At 38.3% G+C, this 27,491-nt stretch overlaps 2 protein-coding genes across 3 annotated transcripts in view; one reads left to right on the forward strand and one right to left on the reverse strand.

Moving 5' to 3' along the window:
* LOC126377058 (nuclear hormone receptor HR96) overlaps window positions 1–25,994 on the reverse strand; it is a 36,983-nt gene extending 10,989 nt beyond the window's left edge. For both annotated transcript variants that reach the window (XM_050024687.1, XM_050024686.1), the window contains exons 1-8: window positions 24,995–25,994; window positions 13,546–13,677; window positions 6,695–6,803; window positions 6,074–6,187; window positions 5,540–5,665; window positions 4,735–4,818; window positions 2,725–2,937; window positions 1,574–1,776 (exon numbers count right to left, since the gene is read on the reverse strand). In XM_050024687.1, coding sequence (XP_049880644.1) covers window positions 1,576–1,776; window positions 2,725–2,937; window positions 4,735–4,818; window positions 5,540–5,665; window positions 6,074–6,187; window positions 6,695–6,803; window positions 13,546–13,677; window positions 24,995–25,734 — 1,719 coding nt within the window. In that variant the 5' untranslated portion in view covers window positions 25,735–25,994 and the 3' untranslated portion in view covers window positions 1,574–1,575. The remainder of the gene's footprint in view (window positions 1–1,573; window positions 1,777–2,724; window positions 2,938–4,734; window positions 4,819–5,539; window positions 5,666–6,073; window positions 6,188–6,694; window positions 6,804–13,545; window positions 13,678–24,994) is intronic.
* Window positions 23,565–27,491, forward strand: part of LOC126377016 (heparanase) — a 31,974-nt gene continuing 28,047 nt past the window's right edge. Inside the window, exon 1 of the mRNA XM_050024614.1 lies at window positions 23,565–23,793. The gene's annotated coding sequence lies outside the window, so the exon portion shown is untranslated. The remainder of the gene's footprint in view (window positions 23,794–27,491) is intronic.

Raw genomic sequence — 27,491 nt, forward strand, 5'->3', positions numbered from 1 at the left:
CTACATCGTTTTTAACGTATTTTTATGTTTTATTATACCTACATTTTAAATAACTATGTTGGCCACGATTTTCCTAATTAATAATTTTAAATAAGATAACAAGTATACCTATTGGTGCCGATTCCAGAACACACCATCTAATATTTCAAGTTATACCTGTCATCTTCTTATCCGTCGAAAAGGAAAGGGACGGGTAATCGCCAGGTGTTAAACTTATAGAACACACGTTAATTTTAGGGAGAAAAAATAATCCACTCAAAATTTTACATTGGCCAATAACCCGACGGAATTAAGTTGACAGCACACGTCAAACGGGTTCCATATCAGCGAGATGCCTTGATTCATCCGTCCCTTTCCTTTTCGGCGGAGAAGAAAATGGCCCCGATTCCGGCAGACACCTCCTAATTTTATTTTAAGTTATACCCGTCATTTTCTTATCCACCGAAAAGTAAGGGACGGATGATTGTCACCAAGTTAATTTTAAAACGAATGAATAACCCGCGCGAATAAAATAGGCATCTCGCTGGTATGTTATCCGTTTGACGTGCTGTCTACTTAACTCTGTCGGGTTATTGGCCGATGTAAATTTCTAAAGGGTTGTTTTAGATTTCTGCTTAAAATTGACGTGTGTTCGTGTGTTCCATAAGAAATGGAACTGAAAATAATTACAAATAACACAAAAAAGTCATGAATTTTGCGACGGAAAATTCTACTTGATATCAACTTAGAATCATGGTCTAAATCATCCCCCTCAGTATTCGTTACGATGTCACTAACACACTGTATACAGCGTTAAGAGAAAATTAAATCGATTTCGCATGGACAGGAAGAGGACCCGGTGGTATAATGGTTAACACGTTCGTCTCAGCTTGACAAAAGCTGTGGGTTCAAGCCCCGTCCGAGTCTATATTTTTTTTTCGATTTTTTTTCTCTTTGTGACTTTCCCTAACCACGTGTGAGTGTTATAAAAACAAAAATCCTTTATATCAAAGACCAAATTTAACAAAATGTTATAAATTGAATACCATTATGAATTTATTAACTTGTATAAAATGATAAATCAATTCAATTACCATTATATTAATTATTGCTACACATATTAAAGCCCATTAGATAATTTTGTTAGAAAATCATTATAATATATACTATTTTGGCGGATTTTATTCGCGTTTTATATTATTTTAAATATTCTATTTCTAAAATTGACGGTTTCGTTGTACGCGTGTTCATGACGGTAGAATGTATTACATAGTGTTAATGTTCCAAATATAAACGCGTTATTCTGAATACCAACCTTATAGTAAACAGATAACATAACTATATCCCAATTGGAATAGTCAAAGGTACATCCATCGCAAGATGAACTAAGTACTCACACCTCACCGAGCCTTGTGTTAGACTAACGTATGGTCGAGCCAACTGTGTTAGTCAAAATTGCACTTACGATAAATTGGTGCAAGTCCAGTACCAGGGTAGAACCGGCTCTCCCTACCAAACTATACTAAAACCCGATTAAAATCCGCTAAAACACGACTAAACTATTCTACCTCTATTCTACTTCAAAACAACCTACCCTCATGCGACATGGTGCTTTAAGTCAAAGATCTCCATCAATAGAGGTTCTATAGGGTTGACGTCTAAGTATACTCCCGTCACTTCTTCAGCCAATTTTCTGATTTCCAAAATTTTCTGGATCAGTTTCAAGAAAGTGGATTTCGCCTCGCAGCCCGGATACACGCTTTCCAAGTATCGCCGGAGGAGGTAGTAGTATGAATTCTGTGAAAAGAGATTTTTAATAATTAAAACACATAATAACGGGTTCTTACCGCGTTTAAATCAGGGACATGAGACTCATATATTATGATAATAACCGCGTAAACCTAAAACAACGTATAAAGAGATTTTTGTTTAAAGTTGACAGAAATGTCATCATCATCATCATCAGCCCATTAACAGCCCCAAAATGGATGGATAGGGAGATCGGGCCTTAAACCATCATGCGGGCCCAGTGCGGATTGATGGTTATTAACGATTGCTAATGCAGCCGGGACCAAAGGCTTTAACGTGCCTTCCGAAGCATGGAGGAGCTCGAGATGAAAACTTTTTTTTGTGGTCACCCATCCTATGACCGGCATTTGCGAAAGTTGCTTAACTTCAACAATCGCAGACCGAGAGCGTTTACCGCTGCGCCACCGAGCTCCTGAAATGATGTCCTGAGCTGACAGAAATGTAAGATTTATTTATTTGATCATAATTTATATAGACATTACAGACATTCTAAATTCGACTATGCAATTCAATTGTACTAAGATGTGAAGAAGATCAAAAAATACTAAGTATAAAAGATAAGACAATATACAAAGTACGGAAAATAGGAAAAATATAAGAAATGCACAAAAGGCACAATATTCCAGGCAATACCTATTGCTTAGTTTTTCATAGTTACTCATAGAAAAACGTGACAAAATGTCGCACCTATTATTTCAGTTCTCTTTATTAAAATTCATATCATCTTCCTAGCATTATCCCGTTTTTTTCACAGAGTCCGCTTACCTAACCTGAAGATTTGACAGGTCCTATTTTTTACAGAAGCGACTGTGAAACTTTTTATTAAAATTAATAAATAAGTTATATAGAAAAAAGAAAACTTTTTTGTCACCTTTAGATCTGTGTTTATTTAGTAATCAGAATTTCATAATTTATCTTTGACTTGATAGTACTAACCTGTTCCAACTTAATAACGTCCCGATGCACGACTTTCGGCCGATCGGGGGTGAACAGCAGAATAGCGGACATAATGAGTATTATGTTCTCATCGGTCCGCCATTTTGGATCGAACGAACGAATGAAAGACTCGTGCGATCGGTAGATGTTGCCTTTGGCTAGTTTGAGGACATCTGTGCGTATGCTTCCGAACTGTTCTTGAGAGTGGGGTAACTGGAAGAAGTAAGGTGGAGTAAAGTCTTCTAAAATTTATTACTTCTTAGTAATATTTTCTTTCCTATATTTTTTTTTTATTTCGAGTAGTAATATTTTTTTTTTCTATCTTTTTTATTTCGAGCCACTTGCGATCGGTCGTGCGACCATAAGCAAGTGTTTTAGATTGTACATTATTATTATGTGGGCGTTTATAATCCTGTGATTACATTGGCCCGGAAAGAGTTCATTGATGAATGAATAGTAAAGTGTTCTGATCTAATTCATATTAAATATTAAGTACTTATTGTTATTTTAATTTATTTTATCCCACAGATACACAAATTATCTTTAATTAAGTATATAATTGAAATTGTTTATTAAAAAACCCGACGAATTGCGAACCACCTTTTGAAGTCGGTTAAAAATAAATAACAAACTTAGATTATATCATTATTGAAATTTGCTGTAACATCTCACAACTACATCCCAACGGGGTAGTCAGAAATCAGAAATCATTTATTCGCTTAGGATAGGTAGGTACAGAGTCACAATATAGGGACACAGCTGATAATCAGCGTTGTGGCACTCCCTCAATGTCGGAGTGTCACAACATATTGCTGAGCTGGCGTCCCTTTTTAGAAATAAGTTTGTTATTACAATGTTCACTTCTACTGTTATACTAATACTTATATCTAAAATAAATGATTTCTATTCTATTCTATAAAGCAGTGTTACAGCATCTCTATCCTGCTAATTATTATTAGCATGCAAATGTCGAAAATTCAAAAATTCTCTAATACTATAAAAACTATTATTTATTTATTAGGTTTGCCATTCGCGCAATTTAAAAGTCATAACTTCAGAGGTATATCCATCGTGCCATATCATAGATACAGTCGTGAGCAATATAATGTACCCACTTTAGGACTCTGTCGCACTAACATATTTGACATTTAGTGAGACTTACAGTTTAATTTGTCAAAAAAGTTAATGTGACATGGTACCAAAGTGTATACATATTAATGCTCGTGACCGTATATACACCATATTCATCTTAGGACTTCGTATCAACTTGTAAGTTATTAAAATTCAAATTCAAAGATATCTTTATTCAATAGGTAGCATAGTTACACTTTGAATTCAAATTCAAAAATATCTTTATTCAGTAGGTAACATAGTTAAACTTTGAATCGTCATTTTTACATAACGAACGTCTCATCTGCCTAAAACTACTGCAGCTTCTCACAATCTGTATAGCCGGGGAAAAGAAGCTGCAAGAAAAACCTCGGCACAGGGCCCTAGACGTTCTTTAAAAAAATAAAAATAAACATAATATTTTTACCTGTATAGCCGAGGAAAAGAAGCTACAATAAAAGCCTGTCTTAGATTACCTACGGCTCTGCCCAACCCATTAGGGGTTGCGGGCGTGAGTTTATATGTGTATGTATATTTATAACAGCCTCCGTGGTCTAGTGGTTAGAGCGTTAGGCTCACGATCTGGAGGTCCGGGTTCGATTCCCGATGGGGACATTGTCGAAATCACTTTGTGAGACTGTCCTTTGTTTGGTAAGGACTTTTCAGGCTTGAATCACCTGATTGTCCGAAAAAGTAAGATGATTCCGTGCTTCGGAGGGCACGTTAAGCCGTTGGTCCCGGCTATTGGCCGTAAAAACACCTCCACCAACCCGCAGTGGAGCAGCGTGGTGGAGTATGCTCCATACCCCCTCCGGTTGATTGAGGGGAGGCCTGTGCCCAGCAGTGGGACGTATATAGGTTGTTTATATATATATATATATTTATGTGCTTGTGACGTACCTTCCAAGTGTTCCTCTGGCCATCATAGGTCATCGTACTCCTGAGAATCATCATTTCTATACAGCCGCCCTTTAGAAGAGCCACCTGCAACATTGAACAACATTATAGTAATGTCGTGGCCAGATCATAGAATTGATCATTTCATGATTTGGTCGACCATTTCATGAAATGGTCATATTTCATGAAATAGAATATCATTCGTTGGCCACATCGTGATGTAGTTTGGCCAGATCAATGAACACAAAACGTTTAACGATATGAGCAACTAAATGCATGATTGCATGACTGTCAAATCTTTAGGTTAGGTTAGGTTAGGTAAGCGGTCCCCCCCGCCCTGTAGTTCCGGGCGCAAGAATAGGGCTACGGTACCCCCTGCCTGTCGTAAGAGGCGACTGAAAGGGGACACTGGGGATCGTGAGTGATAAGGGCGGGGGCCCGAACCACTCAACACACGATCTCCGGGATGGACGGCAATGCGATATGGCCTCGCATCGCCGTAAAACTGGGATGGCGTAGGGGTGGGGATCTACCCCGGGACGCGCTTTAGTGAAAGCAAGTGCGAGGGGAGCACTGGTGCGTTCGACAGAGATCCCGGAGCTCCCCGACATGCACCGCAGAGGGCCATCGGAGGGGTTTTAGTCGGTAGGAGTCCGACATAATCTCGTCGCTCCTCCAGGTGGCGAGGTATTCATGAGGATTTCCCCTTCGTTACCAAAAAAAAAAGGTAAGCGGACCCTGTGGGATAATGATCTAGGGCGATGATGACTTATATATCAATGGGCTGGATATATGATGAACTAGTGACCTGATCTTCCTCGCACATATTCTTGAAGGCGTTAATCTTCTTGGCCATCTTGATGAACCGCCTAATGGCGATCGCCGTAAGGTTCACTATCGTGATCAGCCGCGGATCGTGCTTGTTGTTGCCGTCCTGTCAACAGAATAACGTCACGGGTCGAATTTATATTATATAGTTTCTTAGTGACCCATATATGGGTCACGGACGTATGGAGCTAGTCCGTCATGACCCGTATATGGGCCACTGGACTGTCAACGTGTTAAACCGCTGAGCCTAATTTAGACGAAATTTGGTATTGAGATAGTTTGAGACCTTGGGAAGAACATATGATTTTTCCTTTTCATTCCCTTAGGGGATAGTTTCCAGGATAAATACTTAGTATATACCAAATTTCATCTAAATCGGTTCAGCGATTTAACACTTTGACAGTCCAGTGGCCCATATATGGGTCATGACGAACTAGTTCCATACGTCCGTGACCCATATATGGGTCACTAGGAAACTATACTATGAGGAAAGCTAGTAATAAATATGTCTTACTTTCAGTCCGGCTGTACTAGCGGTGTCTCCGATGAGCTGCGAGACATCGTCGTCTATGGGGGCGTGCAGGGCCTTATTGGCTACTATTAGTTCGTTTAGTTTCGCTCGTTCCACCTGCAATATAAGAATCTTCTTCTTATCGTGTGGGTTGTGAGGTAGAATACCAACCTCATCAACCCTGGTGTCACGGTTATGATTGAGCCGCCAAAGGCCCCTGACATGGCTCGTGTAACGATGACTCACTTACATCAGTAAGTAGTAACCGGCACCAACGGCTTAACGTGCCTTCCGAAGCACGGATCATCTTACTTTCGGACAATCAGGTGATCAGCCTGCAATGTCCTAACCAAACTAGGGATCACAAAATTATTTTTGTGATATGTCCCCACCGGGATTCGAACCCGGGGCCTCCGGATCATGACATTTTTATATGACGCTCCCGGGTGTGGTATTACTTAATACATATATTTTTTTTATGGAACGGGCACAAAAAAACTTTACGACAGAAAATTCCACTTGATATCAGCTCAGAATCATGGTCTGAATCATCCCCCTCAGTATTCATAATAAAACTTTAAACTCCATATAAGACATATATCGTATGAATATATGAGTATATACCTCATTAAGTTCCCTCGAGGAGCCACTGCAAGGGTTCACGGAGGTGTATGCTTCGAACTCCAGCTTGATGGCCTCGCACAATATCGACTCCATCGAGTTCGGTTCTATCCTGGAAACAAAAGAATTACATACAAATTCAAAAATATCTTTATTCAGCAGGCAACACAGTTACACTTTGAATCGTCAATTTTTACATAACGAACGTCCCATCCGCCTAAAACTACTGCAGCTTCTCACAACCTGTATAGCCGGGGAAAAGAAGCTGCGAGAAAAACCTTCGCACAGGGCCCTAGACGTTCTTTTAAAAAAATAAACATAAAATATTGTTGTACAATTGAGTCATTTAGCTGCCTAATATCAGTTCTCAGACTGTTTTAAATAAAATACTTTCTGGTATTTTATTGTAAAAACGTATACATAACCCCAAAACAGATGAATTTAATTTAGTTAGCCTAGAATTTTGGATAGCAATTTTATTTTTGTTCCTTGTATGAATGTTGCTATGATTATGTTTATATGCGTTATGTAATATAATAAGTGTGGCTCTGTTCACCCCATTAAAGATAACGGGCGTAAGTATTTATGTATATTTTCGTATCCTTCAGAAGCTTAGACAGTAGATAAAAAGTATCCTATATCCCATATCATCTTCCGTGTCACATAACGTAAACAAAGTCGCAACGCGAGCCTAAGCACAATCAAAGAATAAAGAATAACACTACGTATAGAACGGCAACTCTCCGCTCCCCACCAGCAGCTGAGCTAGGTTTACCTCACCCCCCTTGGTTTTTCTTTAGTCACACACACAGATGCGCGTGTACGATAACGTCAATGTGTAGTGTCTGTATAAAACGAGGTGTTTTGTATGAAGTGTCCCGGTTGTGCTATCTTCTTCTATCGTGTGGGTTGTAAGGTGAATTACCAACCCCATCAACCCTGGTGTCAGGGTTATTATTATTGAGCCACCAAGGGCCCCTGACATGGCTCATGCCCTGGGTCTTACATTAGTCTTCAATCGTTTAGGCGTCAGACGTCACACACACAGACGCGCGTGTACGATAACGTCAATGTAGTGTCTGTGTAAAACGAGGTGTTTTGTATGAAGTGGCACAGCCAAACGTACCTACATATCTAACTGATAGATAGATAGCATTGAGCCCAACGGTCGACCACGGAGGCCGTGTTGAGCGTTGGTTGAGGTGTTTAGATGTTAGGTTGGAACAGACGTGCATACACATACATACATAGCGGCCAAACACATAACCCTTCTTTCTGCTTCGCCGCAGCCGGATAGAAACAAAAATCAAATATCACGATCAATTAATTATAATAATTGCCATTCAATGAATGACTTTCAAAGTCCGCACTGATTATTTATCCGCATTTTTAATCTACAAACGTATCTAATTAATCGATTTCGCACGTCGTTATTGTGAAAAAAAAAACTATATTATTTAAAAGATATTCGATTAGTGTTCGATTCCCGGTGGGTAGTGTTGTGATCCGTAGTTTCGTTAGGACATTACTGGCTGATCACCTGATCGTCCGAAATTAAGATGATCCGTGCTTGGGAAGGCACGTTAAGCCGTTGGTCCCGGTTACTACTTACTGATGTAAGTGAGTAATCGTTACATGACCCATTTCAGGGGCCTTTGGCGGCTCAATAATAACCCTGACACCAGAGTTGCTGAGGTTGGTAATCCATCTCATAACCCACACGATAGAAGATCTAAACTACCTACATGAGATGTCACTTGAACCGTCCATCGCCAATCTGTGTTAAGAGTTTGCTTACCACGGCATACGACCACGGCTATATACTAAACATCACTTTCGAAAGAATTTCAAAGCAATATACCTATTATCTTGTTTTGTAATCAACTAGCTTTTTCCCGCGGCTTCGGTCGCGTAAACTCGGGAAAACATGGTTCCCATTTCCTAGTAAATCAATTTTTAGCTTCTAACCTTTAAAACGTCGAAAAGTTTGAAGGAGTTGGAGTTGGAAGTTTGGAATTGGCAGATTTCTAAATTTTTGAATGGATGGGGGCAGATTTCAAAAAAAAAAAAAAGATGCACAATTTTTTTGTCAGTCACACACAGATGCACAGCAACTGTCCGCCCCCCACGCCCCTCACCGCCGCCGGTCTTACTTTAGTCTTATTGGCGCAGACGTCACACACACAGATGCGCGTGTACGATAACGTCAATGGTGCCGATTCCTGCAAACACCAACTTAAATCTAAATTTATCTTAGAAAACCTAATTTTATTTTAGTTTAGCAAAAAGTGCAATTCTGGCTTTCCGGTCGTCTAAATTTAAAATATTTTAACAGGATTTTTGACACGCTTAAATTTAATAGAACGGCTACGAGGTCTATGGTCAACCAGCTGGTGCCGTTTTTTTCGTAAAGAATTGGTAAAGAAGAATGAATGAAAGTGAGTGAATGAAATCGTCATTCGAACAAAAAAAATACATGTTTTTCTTATAATTTCGTACGAAGGAATACAAAATCATAATTTATGTGTGTTTTAGGAGCAAATACAATAAATAAATGCAATAAAACATTTTTCTATGAATTTTAAAACATCTGGCATTATTCTAAACCATAAAAAACACAGCGTCAAGATCATACTTAAAAAAAAAAAGTGTTGAGATTAGGTATCGTTAGGTTTTCAAATCAAAAATACTTAATAAAACACAAAAATGACTAAATAAAAGGACGTCGATGAAGAGGAAGACCAAGGCGGAACTAGTAAAAGTGGAAGTTGTGTTATATCAGAACGACGGAACTCGCTGTGAATGCATATTAAAAGTCCTCAACCAACAAGACTCCTATCTTCTTCTTCGTCGTTCCCTCACTGCTGAGAATCGCAACCACAGGTTATGGTTTTCCACTTGGTACGGCTATATGCTGCGTGCACCGCCCTCTGAATGCTGCCGCCCACCGTCTTCTTCACGATGTCAGACCACCTCGTAGGCGCCCTTCCTCGCGCACGTTTGCCATCCATTTGCCCAACGATGATCTGCTTCTCCAGACTGTGCTTCGGAGACCGCATAATATGTCCGAAGAAGCTTAGGGCACGATTCCGGCATATTGGGGAGACTCATTCGTACACGTAAATAGGCTTAAATTACCAAGTAGAGAAAGTCCAGCATGAGGTGAGCACGAAGTTTTGAAGACAGGAGTGATTGTATTAGATTTCCTCCTGAGCAGTTGCACTACAAATTAAGTGATGAAGAGGTGAGTGATCGAAAAAATATGTCATAGAAGAACTTGTAAACATCATATTAATCTGAGTTACTTGTATTAATCAGATTTTTTACTAATTTTCAGGCAATACTTGACAGAAACCTTAAGTGGGATGACATAATTATAAAGAAAATCAATAAGAGGATGAACTCGTAATGTTTATAAAACATTAGTATGGAAGAATTTTTGTGCATCTTGGAGCAATGGCAACATGTAAGCATATTCCTAGTTAAAAATATATTTAAGTGAGTGTTGCTCGTTGTAAGTGGATTTCCTTTAAGGCTGATTAGCCTCAAGCCTAGGACGGCCAGATATGAGGAACGGCTAATCCTGTTTTTTTCTCTAATGTGGTTTGTAAGACCAATAACCTACCTCATCAACCTGCTGCTGTGACTATTCGGATATCCCGGACTAAAGGCCCTTGACGTAGCTTACTTATGTAATGAAATGACTATGTAGGTACTTAAGTAATTAGTAACGGAGTCAAGACTCTCTCTTTGTGAATTTGCCTCTTGTGTATGAAACCGTTTATCATGCCAGTCATAGTAACTAAACACATAACGGCCTCCGTGGTCCAGTAGTTGAACGCTGTGCTCACAATCCAGAGGTCCCGGGTTCGAATCCCGGTGGAGAAAAATCACAGATATCACTTTGTATTCCTTGTTTTGACATTACAGGCTGAACACCTGATTGTCCAAACGTAAGATGATCAGTGCTTCAGAAGGCATGTTAAGCTGTTGGTCTGGGTTACTACTTACTAGTGTATGTAGTTGTTACATGAGTCATGTCAGGGGCCCTTGGCGGCTCAATAATAACCCAAACACCAGGGTTGATGAGGTTGGTAACCCATCTCATAACTCACATGATAGAAGAAGAATAGTAACTAAGGAAGGGATCTTCTTCCGTATTATAATGGGCTAGGTAACGGACTCCAATGCGGGTTGGTGGAGGTGTTTTTTAGGGTTTTTTTTTGGAGCAGCACGGTGGAGTATGCTCCATACCCCCTCTGGTTAATTGAGGGGAGGCCTGTGCCCAGCAGTGGGATGTATATAGGCTGTTTATGTATGTATGTAGGTAACGGACTGGTTATCTATCTTAAAAAACTGACTGCATGTTGTCTTGATTTTCTTGAAAGTTTAGAGAGATGGAAGTGTATACAGCATTAATAATATTTGTTTTCTCTTCAGATTTGGGAGTTGTGAGTGACAACGAGCAGATTACATAACAATGGGAGAATAACAAGGGCCTTAACTGAAAAAACTGGTGAATGTTCCCAAATAAACCTCACAGATGTAGAAGAAAGACAAAATAAATTTGTTTATTTATTTTAATTCTGTTCCCTACTAAACTAGTAATAAAACATACTTGTTACAAATACTTTTTGATTGTATTTTATTTATAACATCAAAACTTGCACAGAAAAAAGAAATATTTATATTTGTGATGGGTTGCTTATCTGTCACCACTCTGGTCATTATGTCCATCACAAGAGGCTGCAGTTGGTCTTCTTGGTAGTGCTCGGCTCAGTTCATCCTGGTATGGTGGTGTGACTATGTATTTATATACAGCACCACAATGGTAGGTATGTATGTAAGTATTTTTTTATACTCCTGGGTTCTTTCTTTATTCGTCACCATCTAAAACAAGTATAATGCTTAGATAATTATTCTAATAAGAAACAAACATAAATAGCCTATTTATTATGTCCCACTGCTGGGCATAGGCATCTCTTAAATCAACTGGAGGGGGTATGAAGCATACTATATGCTGCTCGACTGCAGATTAGTGACGGTGTTTGGGCTAAATAGCCTGGGAATAACTGCTTGACGTGCCTTCTGAAGCACAGAATCATCTGACTTCTTTAGACAATTGGATGATTCAAGCCTGCAATTTCCTATCCATACAAAGGACCTTGACAGCCTCAAAGTGATTTTGACTATGTCCCCATCGGGTGTCAGACCCGGATCTCCAGATTGTGAGCTATGGTTAGAGTACCATTAGACCAAGGAGGCTGTTATATATATAACTCATAGGTAGACAGATTTGCATTCATATTTAATGTACTTACATACCTGAGAGAACATTAGGGATCCATGTCACAGACGTCTTTTTTGTTATTGGTGGCTCATAATTACAATTCAGGATGCAGTGGCTATTAGGACTACTTGCAAATGTCAAAGTCAAAGATTTATCACCTGAAATAAAAAAGGATTATTTAGAATACATACATACATCAATTCATGCTTACATTTCCTAACGGGTTGGACAGAAACAAATATAATGATCAGAAGGATGTAAACAAAAAATGTGGGTTTCGTCGCATTCCCAGTACATTTAGCATGCCATGATATTCGTGGAAACTGAGATAAAGCAGAAAAGAGCTTGTAAAAGAAGTTTTTTAGCCCACCTTTTGTTACTGCTAACTGGTGATTTTGTTTGGTTCACATCATAAAGTATTTTGAAATAATCTAAAGGAATAAACCAACAAGTAAGGTATCTACCCAGAGCGGGATCAAGTGTGTTAGTAATTTGACTTGGGCAATAAACTGTTTGGTTGCTGCCATGTTATTTATACCTGATAACAATTACCGTGCTGTGGAGGCCTTCCTTCAGTGTACTTCAGTAGTTCCATTCCATAGATAGGTACATTACTTTTGTAGTAATTTTAAGTCCTTCAGGTCAAAAGGATAAGAAGAAGCAGGCAGTGCAGCCTGCACTGCGCGCCTGGTAGGAGTCATTACAGTTTTGACTCACACAGAGCTAGGTATGTGTTGATGTTACACGTTAATCGTTAATATCACTGGAACTGCATTGTTTCAAGCATCCACCACACGGTCCAGTTGAAAGTAGTGTTTAAGATTGACACAATTAGATTGTCCTCTTAGATAAATGTTTGGATTAACTTTGAAGATGATAATCATGCCAGTGACATCATCATACCAGCTAAGAGTCTTTTGTTTCGATGGGGCCTCCTCGCCGTCTTCTTTCTTTTACTGGTCTTGGGCGGTAAACAACGTAAAACAAATATTTCTCGTTCATCCTTCTGTTCGTATATTTAGAAGATTCTTTATCGCTATTTAAGCTATTTTGAGAGCGGCAAGGTCTTCCTAATGATCTGCAGGTGAAATCAGTGGCCGGAATTCACAAAAAGCGCCCAAAAAGTGCCGAAAAACTGATTCATGTACTTAATTTTAAGATGTTTAATTTTATCCGGCAAGTTTAGAAAACCGTATAAAATTAATTTAGAATAAGAGTTTAACGTCAAATGAAATGTTTGCTAGAATAGCTTTTTGTCGCCTAAACCTAAATTGAGTAATTTAGAAACGTCATTCCTAAATTTAAGATTAGGCGTCAACTAAAATGTGCCGCCAGAATACAAATCCAGTTTTTGACATTTAAACCGTAATCTTAGCTAATTTAAATTTAAGTTTGCCTGCCGGAATCGGCACCAATGTGTAGTGTCTGTGTAAAACGAGGTGTTTTGTATGACGTGTCCGGGGTGTGGTTATGGTCTGTTTGTCCGGCCAAGTATATCCGGGCATAAATCTACAATAAGTCACGTCAAAAAAATAAAGGTTATGGTTTGTCTACGTCACAGTACCTCTCCACGTCCTGGAGGATGTCTCGCGCCTTGTTGACGTCAGGGTCGGAGCTGGTGGAGGGTAGCTCCTCACATACGTGCTGCGGCTTCGCTTCCCTATACATCATCGTGTCGCCATTTGTTAGGAGCGATCTGCAAATAGTAGAAATAAAGAAATAAACTTTTATTATAAAGGGACACCACAGTAACAAATATTGGATTGTATAATAAACTTCCTGACAATTTTAAGTTAATGACAAGCGCTTCTTTAAAAATACACTTGACAAAATGGTTACTGCAACATCGCTTCTATAGTGTAAATGAATTTTTAAATTACAAATTCGGACTTCCACATTTTTAATTTTATTTAATTTTAATTGTATTATCATTGTTATTAATTTTTGTTTTTTTTTTTTTTATATATATTGGCGACGATTTGATTTTTGCATGCTTACGTGTAAGCTGAAAACACTGGACATAAAATTGTAACAACATCTTATTGTACTGTTTTCTGGCAAATAAACTATTCTATTCTATATAAAACAATAAAATATAAAAACAAATATGCACCGTAAAGTTATAAAGTACTTCTCAAAACTACAATGACCTACTAGATAAACAAACACACACACACACACACACACAACGGATTTTGATGCGGTTTTTTTTAATAGATAGAGTTATATGTATAATAACATACATTACATAGTGTTGACATACTGTTATTTTTGAGGTTTTTAATGGGAAGTCGTAAATACACTTCTCATCAAAAAAATCGAAACACCTTGCAAGTTTACGTTTTGTCAGGATTATCAGAAAAAGTGTACATTTAGGAATAAATGTTAAATGTCGTTTAATAGTGAGTAATATGAGCTTATCAAATCTTAATGTTAATGTTCTGTTAGGCTAATTAGTTCGTTGACAGTTATAAGACATTTTTCTATAAATGGCAACACAAGAATGGGGTTGTCAAATCGGACGAATTGATTGATACACGCTCTCTTGCGTTGGGGACCTTGTCGACATCGGACGTGTTTACCAAGTTAAGTGTTATTTTCTTGATACCAGAATAAATAAATGTGATTACTGTTCTTTCCGTATTTTTCCTACATATCAGAAGTGGTAAGTACCTACGTTTTTGGAATGTTTTGTTGCCACGCGTGACCACTTTTCAAGCTGGATAGTTTGTAAGTTTAACTGTGGAAAAGTGTTGTTTGAATTATAATTATTCTTTAATTATTAGTGAGACTCTAATTGTTTCAATTACGCATAGTCAACTTTTATTTCAAATAGTAGGTACCTATAGTTATTTAACCTGTCTTTATTTCGAAGAGTTACCCACATTCTAAACATTACGTACGGATTACAGAAAATAAACAAAAATGAATGTATTACTCTTGATATGTTCAACTTCAATGAATGACCTAATTAATCCAATGCTACGTACATACCTACATTAAAAAAAAAATAATGGAAGTAATAGTGAAGTTTTGTTGTAAAGGGTTATTATGTTTGGTTAAGATTAATACTAATGAATACAGCGGTAACAAAAATTTCATTGTTATTGCGACCAGACATATAAGTAGTTTACAAGATAATTTATGTGTTGTTTTTACATTTTTTTTCTTATAGGCCACATAATAATGGTGGTTTGGTATGTATGGTATCTTAGGATTTCGTATCAATAGTGGCTGCAAGCTGTCTTTGATTACTTGTGGCTCTGCCCACCTCATTAGAGATCACAGGCGTGAGTATATGTATGTATGTACATATGTAATATGGTCCGGTAAATCTGGTTTCAGTAATTGAATCTTTATTTAGATACTAAATTATAAAATGTAATTATTTTGTTTGGCCTAATATCATTAAGAGTCATTGTAATTATTATCATAAAGTAGAACTACTTAAATGTAATTTATTGTCATAAAGTAGAACTTGCTGGTATTGAGGGTTATAAGGGATTACTGAAAATGTCGTTTGTAAGGTCACATGCATAGTTTACGTGATTTCTACACAAATATTTTTAACTTTTACGTTTTTGTGAATAAAATGTTATCATAGCCTTATTATGCATCCCCTAGCAGGTTTTGGGTGTTCTTTAGTAACAATAATAGATCCTATATGAACAGCACATGTGATGATACCAGGTTGAGGTTACGGAGGTTGATGAAAGGGGTCAAACATATTGTCTATTTTCTCTAGATGCACCTAGGGCATGCTGTCCGGATATCCGGACGACTGAACACTCCGGATTGTTCTTCGGATTTATTATCTGGATGGTAGAATCTGGCGGATAATTACGTGCCCCGGACGCACCGTTTTCGAGTTATCATCAAAAACAGTAAAATTAGATTCTTTAATATTCAAATGTTGGTTAGTCATTAATGGTTACAATTTTATTCTACGAGTTCTAGGAAATGGACGGAGGAGACGGAGTCCGTAGTCTGGAGACTCCTAGGAGGAGCCGTTCACGTGCCAGACGCAGCCGCAGCCGCGGTGAAACCCGCTGCCGCAGTCGCTGCTTGCTTGATCGCGAGCTGGCTTTGAGAAGAGAGCAGGAGAAGGTTGTCGAACTAATTAAAACTATTAAAGATGCTCTCCCATCGCAGCCGTTAAATCAAAGCGCACAAAAAAATATTCTTCCGGAATTTAATCCGTCTCTGAAAAGCCAACGCATAGACATGTGGCTAAAAAAGGTAAATCAGTGCGCGGAGGTTTACGGCTGGGATGAGAGGACAGTAGTGCATTTCGCAATGCAGAAATTGGGCATTCGAAGGTTGGCAGCGAAAGTATACGGAACTTGGCTAGTCCACGTGGCGTTGAATAGTTTGTTTTTACCGTTGGCGCGGTAGTTGTTTACCAAGATATGCAACAACGTGATGAATCAGACATCAGACATCCGAGCAGTCACGTGAAAGGCGCACCGACCGTGATGTGCATACCGAGGGTGGACTTCACTCTAATTGCAATGACTCAAGTAAGATACGTAGTACAAGTCGTAGACGTAGTCCAAGCCGTTCGCGTCGTCACCGCAGCAAAACCCGCACCAGAAGCCGTAGACGTGTATACCAAGCTATTGTCATCGTCACCGCAGTAAGACGCGAAGTAGGAGTCGTAGACGTAAATCGAGCTGTTCTCATCGTCACAGTAAGACGTGAAGCAGAAGTAGAAGACGTAGTCCTAGCTCCACTCTCTACCACCGTAATCGCAGTGTAAGTCGCCAACAAAGTAGAACTAGGAGTAGTTCGAGTATACAGGAGCGAGAACAATTGTAAGCGCGAGAGCGAGCACGGCTGCAGTTCCTTTAAGATCAACTTCAACGTGACCGTGAACGTAGTAGAATACCAGACAGAAATGATGTCAATCATGGGATGAAACGTCCGCATACAGATGCACATGACGAAGGAATTAATACCGCGCATCGGTCTAGACGGATAGATAGTCCTACATTCACGTCCAAGGATGTTATAGACATACTAAACTCAATAAAGCCCCAGCCGACGCCGGCAGGCGCACCCAGTCACTCTAATAACCCCAATCCTAAGAATATACTTCCAGATTTTGACCCGTCATCGAAAAGACAGCGAGTAGATGTTTGGTTAAAAAAAGGTGAATGAGTGCGCCACCGTCTACGGTTGGGACGAAAGAACTAGGTACAATTCATTTCGCGTTGCCAGAAACGGCAGTGACTGGCTAAATCGTGGTATGATAGTCTAGAAACCATAATGTATACGTGGGTGGAATGGCAACAAAAGTTGTGTAGTGCATTCCCATTTGAGCAAAACTATGGCCAGTCCTTGGAGTACATGCTAAAGCGCAAAAGTATGTTCCAGGAACCAATCGTAGTGTACTTTTACGCGAAATTGGCAATGTTGAACCAGTGCAATATCGGCAAACGCGCGGTAGATTGTCTGATACACGGGTTGAGTGACAAAACTACAAAGTTGAATGCTTTGGCGTTACGGTGCACAGAACCTGAACAGTTATTAGAATTCCTAATGAGTAATAAGGAGACAAATATCCCAGAACGTTTCAATTTTAGGAAAAGGCCAAACGTAGGGTTCAATACAACTAGCGGCAGCAATGGTAATAGAGCTAGTGGTTTCAAGATAAAATCAGTACCGAATGACACCGGTATATTTTGTTTTAATTGTAAGGGATCAGGTCACCCATTTCGAATGTGCCCGAAACCACTTATTCAATGTACGCGGTGCAACAAAGTAGGCCATAAAATAGACAGTTGTTTTATGAAACCCGACGAGTAACGTGATAGTAAGGCTACCAATTCTCAAAAGACGATGTGCATATCCACGTCTACTCTGAACTTAAAGTTCTATAAAGAAGTTTTTATTAACGGGGTTTCAGTGAAAGCTTTTGTAGATTTCGGCAGTGAGGTTTCTCTTTTGGCAAATTCAGAATTAACACATTTGGGCCTTCAACACAACAACGTAACGACAGCTTTAAGGGGATTTGGCAACGAAGTTATTTATTCGTTAGGGAAGGTGACGATTGGCTTCATACCCTGCAGTTAGGTGATAGTGAATTATGCCGGATTCGAGAGATACTTTCATCTGACTTAGATGCTAATGGATTAAAAGAAATAAAGGAAAATTATGTTATCAAGGATAACAAGTTATACAGGTGTGTTAATTGTAATAGATCTAATTTGCGTTGGGTGGTGCCGAAGGGGGCAAGGTGGCAGCTATGTCGTATGAACCACGATGACATAGGCCACTTTGGCCTAGAGAACACTGGATCGGTTGAAGAGGACATATTGGTTTTCCTAAGATGTCAAGATTCGTGAAAAAAATAATAATATGTGGATGCTTGCATCAAATGTGCATATTCTGGGAGTGTGCGCGTATTCTAGGAATATATGATATAATATATAATATTTCGTAGACGAAATGCGCATATTCCTAGAATACGTCTACAAATTTTAAAAATGATGGAAAAAGTAAAAAGTTACTACCACAATTATTCGGGTCCATATCGTGTTATTGCAGTACTCGGTAATGACCGGTATAAAATCGCGGCGACACCAGGTTTAAGTACTTAATAGTAGACATACTTAAGCGTAAAACTACAGTCGCTGCCGATCGTTATGTTGCCCTGGGTTCATGTAGCAGCCTTAAGTATAAATGAAAGTGACACGGATCTTGAAAATATTGACAGTGAACATGATTTTTAATAGCGTTTATTGTTGTTGATCATGACTTAGAGTTACGAATCAAATTTAAATCAACGATATTACATCTTTTGTATTTAGTATAAATATCAATATGTGTAAAATGTGTATGAAGGTATCACGATACGATAAGATTAAAGGTATTATGACAATAGTTTGTTAAGGTAGCGACCATGTGATTGGTTAGGTAATATTTGAGAAACAGAGGACCATGTGATTGGTTCGTTAAATTTAAGGTATAAAGAACCATGTGATTGGTTCGTTAAATTTAAGGTATGAAGAACCATGTGATTGGTTAACTAATATTAGAGAAACAGACGACCATGTGATTGGCTCGTTGGTATTGAAATAAAAAGGACCATGTGATTGGTTCGTTAGAACTGAGATAGAATGGACCATGTGATTGGTTCATTAGTATGTAATATAGATTAATTTAATTGTAAACAAAATCTATTACCTTATATCTAAATATCTTGAATTGTTATTCTGTGCAGCTAATTGAAATTACCTTTGTACCACCATAAATCGTTAGCTATTACCCACGGCTAGAAAGCATTTGTGTGGGTTCATATAAATCTATACCTATTACCGGTCATTCTATATTACCAACATTCTTAATTTGAATATAAATATTTTCTTTTACATTAATGGTCGTAAAACCCAATGTTGAGTTAAATCGAATCTCTATCATTTAATTATTGCGTCTAAAAAACCGGGTCTTACGATTAAAATCTTTATATAGTGAATTTCAAAATGAACAACCTCATGTCTATTCAAAAACTTAACTGCTCTATGAAACTGTGTGAAAAGATTGAAATGAAATGAAATGAAATTTATTCTGTGCATTTATTGTGTGATTAACTTAAATATACTTTCTTAATTAGGTACATTAAGCTGGAAACGTGCATCAATCAGCCGAGTGTTAGGCTCATCTGTCGACGTGTATGGGGACATACACGCGGTCAGGATGGACGAGTGTTAGGCTAATTAGTTCGTTGACAGTTATAAGACATTTTTCTATAAATGGCAACACAAGAATGGGGTTGTCAAATCGGACGAATTGATTGATACACGCTCTCTTGCGTTGGGGACCTTGTCGACATCGGACGTGTTTACCAAGTTAAGTGTTATTTTCTTGATACCAGAATAAATAAATGTGATTACTGTTCTTTCCGTATTTTTCCTACAGTTCTAAATTTAAATGAATTTTTCATAGGTTTCGTATTTTGTTAAATGAGTCATTTTTATTCCGTATGGAGTATAAAGGAAATGGATAAAACAACACACGTAAATGAAAAAAAAAGCTAAAAAACGTTTATTTAATAACTTGTATTCCCTCCCCGAGCTCTAATTACTGCTTCCATACGGTTCTTCATCGATCGGATGAGAGTCACGATCACATGCTGTGGTATATTGTCCCATTCCTCTTGGATTGCATCTTGCAGCTGGCTAAGTGTTTCTGGGGCAGGATCTCTTGCTCGAATTCGTCTCTTTAATTCATCCCACAGATGTTCAATGGGATTCATGTCCGGGCTTCTTGCTGGCCATTCCATAATAGAGATATCGACTTCGTTAAGATAATCTCGTACGACGCCCGCGGTGTGAGCCCTAGCATTGTCGTGCATGAATATGAAGCCGTTGCCAATAAAATGTGCATAGGGCATCACATGAGGCTCGAGACACTCTTCGACGTACCGATGACAGTTTAGTGCAGGCAGACGTGGCCCAGACACGAAAGCAAGCTCTGTCTTACCGTCGGCGCTGATTCCTCCCCAAACCGTCCACGAACCGCCACCATAGCTGACCTTTTCTTCAATGCAGCATTGTGCATAGCGTTTTCCGTCTCTTCTGTAGACCTTGTTCCTTCCGTCGTTACCATACAGCATAATTTTACACTCATCAGAAAAGAGAACTTTGCTCCACTGTAGGTATGACCAATTTAGGTGCTCACGTGCAAAGTTAAGGCGCGCTCTTCGATGGTCTGCAGTTAATTTCGGCCCATTTGCTGGCTTATGCGGTACCAGTCCACGATCCTTCAACCTTCTTCTAATTGTAGAGTCACTTACAGCCACCCTTCGTACAACACGAAGCCGCTGCTGCAGTTGAAAAGCGTTAAGGCGTCGATTTCTTAAAGAAGTTGTTACAATAAATCGATCATCTCGCTCAGAAGTGACCCGATTCCTGCCAGATCCTGAACGGCGCGTGAACAAACCAGTCTCCCGATAACGTTTATAGACTCTATGAACAGATGACAGGCTTAGATGCAGTCTTGCAGCCACAACACGCTGACTAAGGCCAGAATCCAGCAATGCCACAACTTGGGCGGCTTCTGTGGGCGAAGTATCCATACGTTTTAGAAAAAAAACCTTTTTTCAGACGTCCCAAAGTCACAGTATTGAAATAAAAAACAAAAAGTTTAAGGATAGGCCAATTTTTAGTTTTTAAACGCTAAATGTACTCCAACCCTAAACACACATTTGTCTCAAAACAGTGATTCATTTCGTTTATAAGATAAACAAATGAAATTCTAATTTTGAATTTAGAATTTTCGCTTATTACTGTAATGGCCAAACTGCCAGCTATACATTTATGTATTTTTTTTCATCGTATGAATTCTTTTTTGTGTTAAATTCGGACAGAAACAATGAAAACGGAAGTGTTTCGATTTTTTTGATGAGAAGTGTAATTTCATTTTTTCCTCAGCATTGCACCCGAGCGAAGCCGGGGCGGGTCGCTAGTGAGTTAGTAATATTAGAAATAACATAACACATAACGTAAGCTCACGACTATATCCTAATGTGGTAGTCAGTATGGTACATCCATTGTAAGATGATCTAAGTACCTACACCTAATATTAGAAATTACTATGGAATTTGTATGAAAACGTCATGGAAAAACAACGATAAATTGTTACAATTGCCGTGCAGAGATCGCTGATGGCTGTATAGCTGTGGTGTGATGTGCCGATGATAAAACCTGAGCTGTGCTGTGCTGATAGAATTTAAGCTGAGCTGAGCTGTTACTACTTATTATTACGCAATTATTTTATTTAACAATCAGAATAATACTCCTTGGTGGATTATAGTTGGTATAATCTAACAAGGAGACTCAATATTAAATTGACACAGGCATAATTTAAACTTGTTACGTTCGGTACATTTTTAGTCTGTGGTTTTAAAAAGAAAAGAGTAGATTCGCTGTTGTTAGTTTTGATGGCGGCAATTGAAAAAGTTGTTAAACAAATATTGGCGCAATTATACACATAAAAACTTTTTCGTATTTAATTCAGCATCTCCTTTTACAAAATATAAAAACCTCGATGAGGCGTGGGTACTTAGGTCTCTTTGCGATGGATAACTAGTATAACTACCCCAATTGGGATATAGTAGTAAGCTTATGATATGTGTTATAGAAAAACGTAATATCGAACTCCTATTATCCTAATTAAGTCGTAAAATAACTACTTAAACAGAAGAATGTTTTTTTTTATCTGTCAATTAGTAATTAGCATTTCTAAATGTAACTTCGACTTTGAATGATGATGTAATTTTCTCTGTTCTGTTTTATAGGCATTTGATTTTAAATCTTGTTAAATAATTCATTGAGTTCAGAGTTGATTAGTTAGTTACCAACTAAACTCTGCATTTGGATTTTCGCCTTATAATATAATGATGATGATCTCCGACCGATTTCGGTCATGGCGACCACTTCGACTCCTAGTCTAAAATTGCCCCCGATTCCTGTAGACACCTCCTAATTTTATGCTAAGTTATACCCGTCATTTTCTTATCCACCGAAAAGGAAAGAGACGGGAGATTGCCAACTACTAATTTTAAAATAATTGAATAACCAGGGCGAATTATATAGGCATCTCGCTGATATGCATATCAGCGTGTGGGTGACAACCTTAATTCTGTCGGGTTTTTGGCCAATATAAAATTTTGGGAGGGTTCTTTTTTCTGCCTAAAACTGACTTTTGAGTTTGAGAACGGGAAAACGCTAGGGGGATGATGACGATGTAGGTAAAACAGTCACGAAACAGCACATCATGCTTTATTCGCATGGACCCTGACAATGTGATAAGTATAGCAAGATAAGATGCCTAGTACAGATATCATTGCATGGGTACCTATTGGAATTGCTCACTGTCATAATCAAAGACTAATGAATAATACCTACTACATATAGAACGGCAACTGAGCCGTGGTAACCCAGTTGGTAAAACGCTTGCCTCTCACTTTGAGGTCGCAGGTTCGAATCGAGCACAGGCCTAAACCAATGATTGTCGAATTTGTTTTCGAATTCATGTTTGGATCATAAATGATTATCATGTGCTCAGCGGTAACGGAAACCCACATTCCCGAGAATGCATTTTCCGAGGTATGTGACTTAACCTGTATTGGGCTGGTTTTCCGATGGCGGGTTGGAAGGTCAGACAGGCAGTCGCTCATGTAAAAAACCGGACCTGTCAAATCTTCAGGTTAGGTAAGCGGACCATGTGAAAAACGGGATAATGCTAGATAGATGATGATGATACAGAACGGCAACTATCCGCTTGCCACCAGCTGCGCTAGGTTTTTTTCTGGGTTGGTAGATCAGACCTTCCAACCTGCTAAAGAAAAACCAGCCCAATACAGGTTAGGTCACAGAAAATACATTTCACGGGAATACGGCTTTCCTCACGAATAAAAAAAATGAATGAATGAATGTGGGTTCCTTTCTAACATATAATGTCTTTTTTAAAATGGTTATCGTAAATATGGGATAGTTTGCAACATTACGAGTTAGCATTGATAAGAAACATAGTTTTAATGTGACTATAAACAAACATGATACCTACCTATACATAATACAGTGTTTTAGATAAAATAAAGTGATAAGCATGGTGAAAAGAAATATATTTAGTATTATTTTTTATCTGTTGGCAAACTTAACTTAAATACTTTATACCAGACATTGAGGGACTTGTCAGACTATGTGTAAAGTAATGGCAGAAGCATATATAAAATTAATTCTTGCTTGATATTTGGACCACATTCTGTATAGAATTATGTTGGGGCTTACGACCGCGTGTTAAACATGTATGTATTTAATAAAGAAAGTGAAGTGTGTGTGTGTGGGTTTGTGTTAAACAAGTCTAAGAAGAGAAGAAGTCAAGCATTCTAGGACAATCAAAAATCAACCTAAGTTTTCGTTAGATTTATTTGCTAAATTATAAATAGCTTAACAATGAGTATGACATTTTGACTGCATATATTGATGATGTCACCATTTTGTATTCTCATAGAAACCCTATGTATTGTATGCCAGCGGGCAGATTGCATTGGTCTTATTTATATAAGTTGGTTAATTATAATTCATAGTATTGAAAATTAAAATAGTTATAAATAGAAGATGCATCAGCTATTTTGAATTTCATTCCCAATAAATATGCAGGCATCTTTAACTTGCTTACTAAGAAATGAATAAATTTGTGGTCAATTACTCATCACAAGAGAACAATGAAACCCTGTTTTTCCTGAAGTCTAGACCTTAGTAATTAATAGTAAACTGAGACAAACCAAATATAGTAAAAAAAAACATATATACATACATAAACTCACGCCTATTTCCCACGGGGGTAAGCAGAGACTATAGAATTCCATTTGCTTCGATCCTGACACACTTCTCTTGCTTCCTCCACTTTCAAAACAACAATATAATGTTATTAACATAAGCTCATGAATAATAATCTGACGTACATCCATTGCAAGATGAACTAGTACCCACACACCTTATCGAAAATTAATAGCTTACATTACATCAGTGGTTCTTAAAAGTTACCAGGCCTAGGACTGGTCTAATACAAGTTTACAAGCTCGGAATCAATTAAATTTAACAGTTACCAATATGAATAAGAGACATTATTTTTTTGATGACGTTTACACCCTGAGCCAGCCAGCCACATAGGTGCTTTTGCATACCTATCCCTTAGGCAAAGGATTGGTCAACCAGATAATATAAACTAAAAGCCTTACATAATAAAAAACTTTGCAAATAACAATGTCTGTTACCGGTCATTGGTTCAGTTGGTTGGTGTGACCCTTTAGTTTGGGAAACCCTGGTTTATCAGTATGGTCCAGGAAGTGATTGGAAAAATGCAGTATAATTCTAGCTAAAACTTCATATTATTTTTCCTACCAACAATTGGATTAAAACTGCAGGTTACAGCTGGTATTTTATTCAAAGAACAGCAAGTAGATACATATTTTTTATAGTATGTAAAAAGTATAAAATACAAACCGTATGCTATTCTGCTTCTGCGGCTCTGAATACATGCTATTCTCCATACTATCACACATTCCGTATTGGTCCATCATTCTTTGTTCGTAAAGTGCCCGACTAATCACACTTTTCTCATCAATCGGGTACACTTTCATATACGGCACTTCATTACTCGGAGGGTATTGTGTGTAAATTGGTGGCGAATGTAATGATGAATCGATTTCATTACTTAAAGGAGATTGTACTGTACTATTCGGACTACACGTTGTACTGTTTAAAACATCATATTGCACTGTAGATTCCTGTATAGGAACGTAATTGGATGTTGTATCTGAGTCTCTTTTGTAGTTTTTTGAGCTAGAAACTCCGTCATCCACTTCTGAAGACTGCCGTTTCTTCGCTCGGTTCTCTTCTATTTTCCTTCTTTTTTCTGCTTTGTCTTCGTCTGACATTATAAACTCCTTTACCATACCTATGGCGAGACATTTTTCTAAGCGGCATTTCTGACAAAATCTTCTTGTTACAACAGTAATTTCACAGTTATTGGTAAATGGACACTTGAATTCTTTACTCGTCAACGCGTTTCGACGGAAAAAAGCCTTACAACTCTCGCAAGAGATTGCATTGAAGTTATATCCAAGGGCTTTATCGCCACACACTAAACAGATCTTCTGCAAAGATTGTGCTGTTTCCTTCTTTAATCCACTGGAATCATCCAGCTTTTTCTCACTTATCTCACTGTTGCTATCCATTGTCATTTAACTTGCATTAGAACTAATAAACAAGACTGCCCGTACAGTCACAAATTACAAAGTAAACTATTTTGACCTTAAAATAAGTTGATATTTTCGCGTTACGGATATCATCATGGTCGAGAAAGTTATAGTTATCGCAGAGGCTATCACAGACTTGCCAATATTTGTAGTTAAGGGAAGATAACGTGATAATTCCGAGTGTAATTTCGATAATTTCCGTACCCAGTAAACTCGCAAAATATTATCGTATGACTAATGTCATTATGCGAGGCGTGAACTGTCAAATTAGATGAAGGTCGAATAGTTGCGTTTCGATACTCGCAGATTATTCTTCAAACTATAATTTTAAACTTTACTAAAACTTAAGGAAGGACTTTCCAGGCTACTTTCTCAAAAAAAAATTATAGACGGCGCTGTACAGGTTGCCTTCGTTTAACCTTCTTCTTTCATGGATAACAATTTTATTATGCATCTTATCTGTTTTTGGGTATAAATGATTACCCTTGTTATTTCACCCAGGCGCGGCGCAACAACACATCTTCCATTCATTATTTATTATTCCGATCAAAATAAAGAGAAGCAATATAGATAGCAACATTATTTTATACCATTATGCTACCATTATGTGACAATTGGGGAAACATGAATTCACATTCACGAGTGGTTTAGAAGAACGCCTGGTTTTTTTGAATGAAAATTGATTTAGAGAATTTGCCTTAGATTTTATTATAGGCGTTTGATACTACTACTACTCATCTACTACTAAACTATTACCATTATTATTCCTTATTCTATGCTTCTACTACTTATAAAAGTTCTGCTTTTTGTTTCTCGTATGCGTATGTATAGCGAAATGCTTACTTACCTTACAGTTAATCCTTTTACAAGCATAAAAGTACCTCCTACTTAACTATTGATTATTATTATAAGAGCTCTGAGGAGCTCGGCGGCGCAGCGGTAAACGCGCTCGGTCTGCGATTGTTGAAGTTAAGCAACTTTCGCAAAGGCCGGTCATAGGATGGGTGACCACAAAAAAATATTTCATCTCGAGCTCCTCCGTGCTTCGGAAGGCACGTTAAGCAGTTCGTCCCGGCTGTATTAGCAGTCGTTAATAACCATCAATCCGCACAGGGCCCGCGTGATGGTTTAAGGCCCGATCTCCCTATCCATCCATAGGGAAGGCCCGTGGCCCAGCCGTGGGGACGTTAATGGGCTGATGATGATGATGATGATTATAAGAGCTCTAGCTGAAAACCCCGTCACTGGGACCCTACTAAGACTATGGCTCTATTTCAAACATTCTCTTCTAGACATAGATAGATTCATAGGTCGTTTAGGAGGAAATTCCATAATATTCTTGCACTGACGGATTAGCCATAGAACAAGAGTAGTAAATGCTATGGGCCCCGCTCACTTCGTACCCATGGGTTGCCCTATACCTGGCGGTAAAATCAACCATATCCGTAGAGGACTTCCGTTCGTCGCTCGACGTCGTCAACATAACCTTCACACAATTTATCTAAAAATGTTTTAAAATAATTTGTACCCCTACGTTTATAGAGTTAATAGATAATAAATGGGGGGCCCTCAGGAATCAATATATCAGGCCCCCTGATAGAATTTGTTACAGGTCACACTCTAGTGTAATCCGGCACTGAACCCTGCGTTCCATTAGGTACGCGGTCCACCAGTGTCCAATTTCTACAGTGTATGAAAGCCTTACAGCTGCACGACTGGAGTACAGGCGCATTAGCTTTTTT

The sequence above is a fragment of the Pectinophora gossypiella genome, chromosome 22 (genome assembly GCF_024362695.1).
Source record: "Pectinophora gossypiella chromosome 22, ilPecGoss1.1, whole genome shotgun sequence".
Classification (NCBI taxonomy): domain Eukaryota; kingdom Metazoa; phylum Arthropoda; class Insecta; order Lepidoptera; family Gelechiidae; genus Pectinophora; species Pectinophora gossypiella.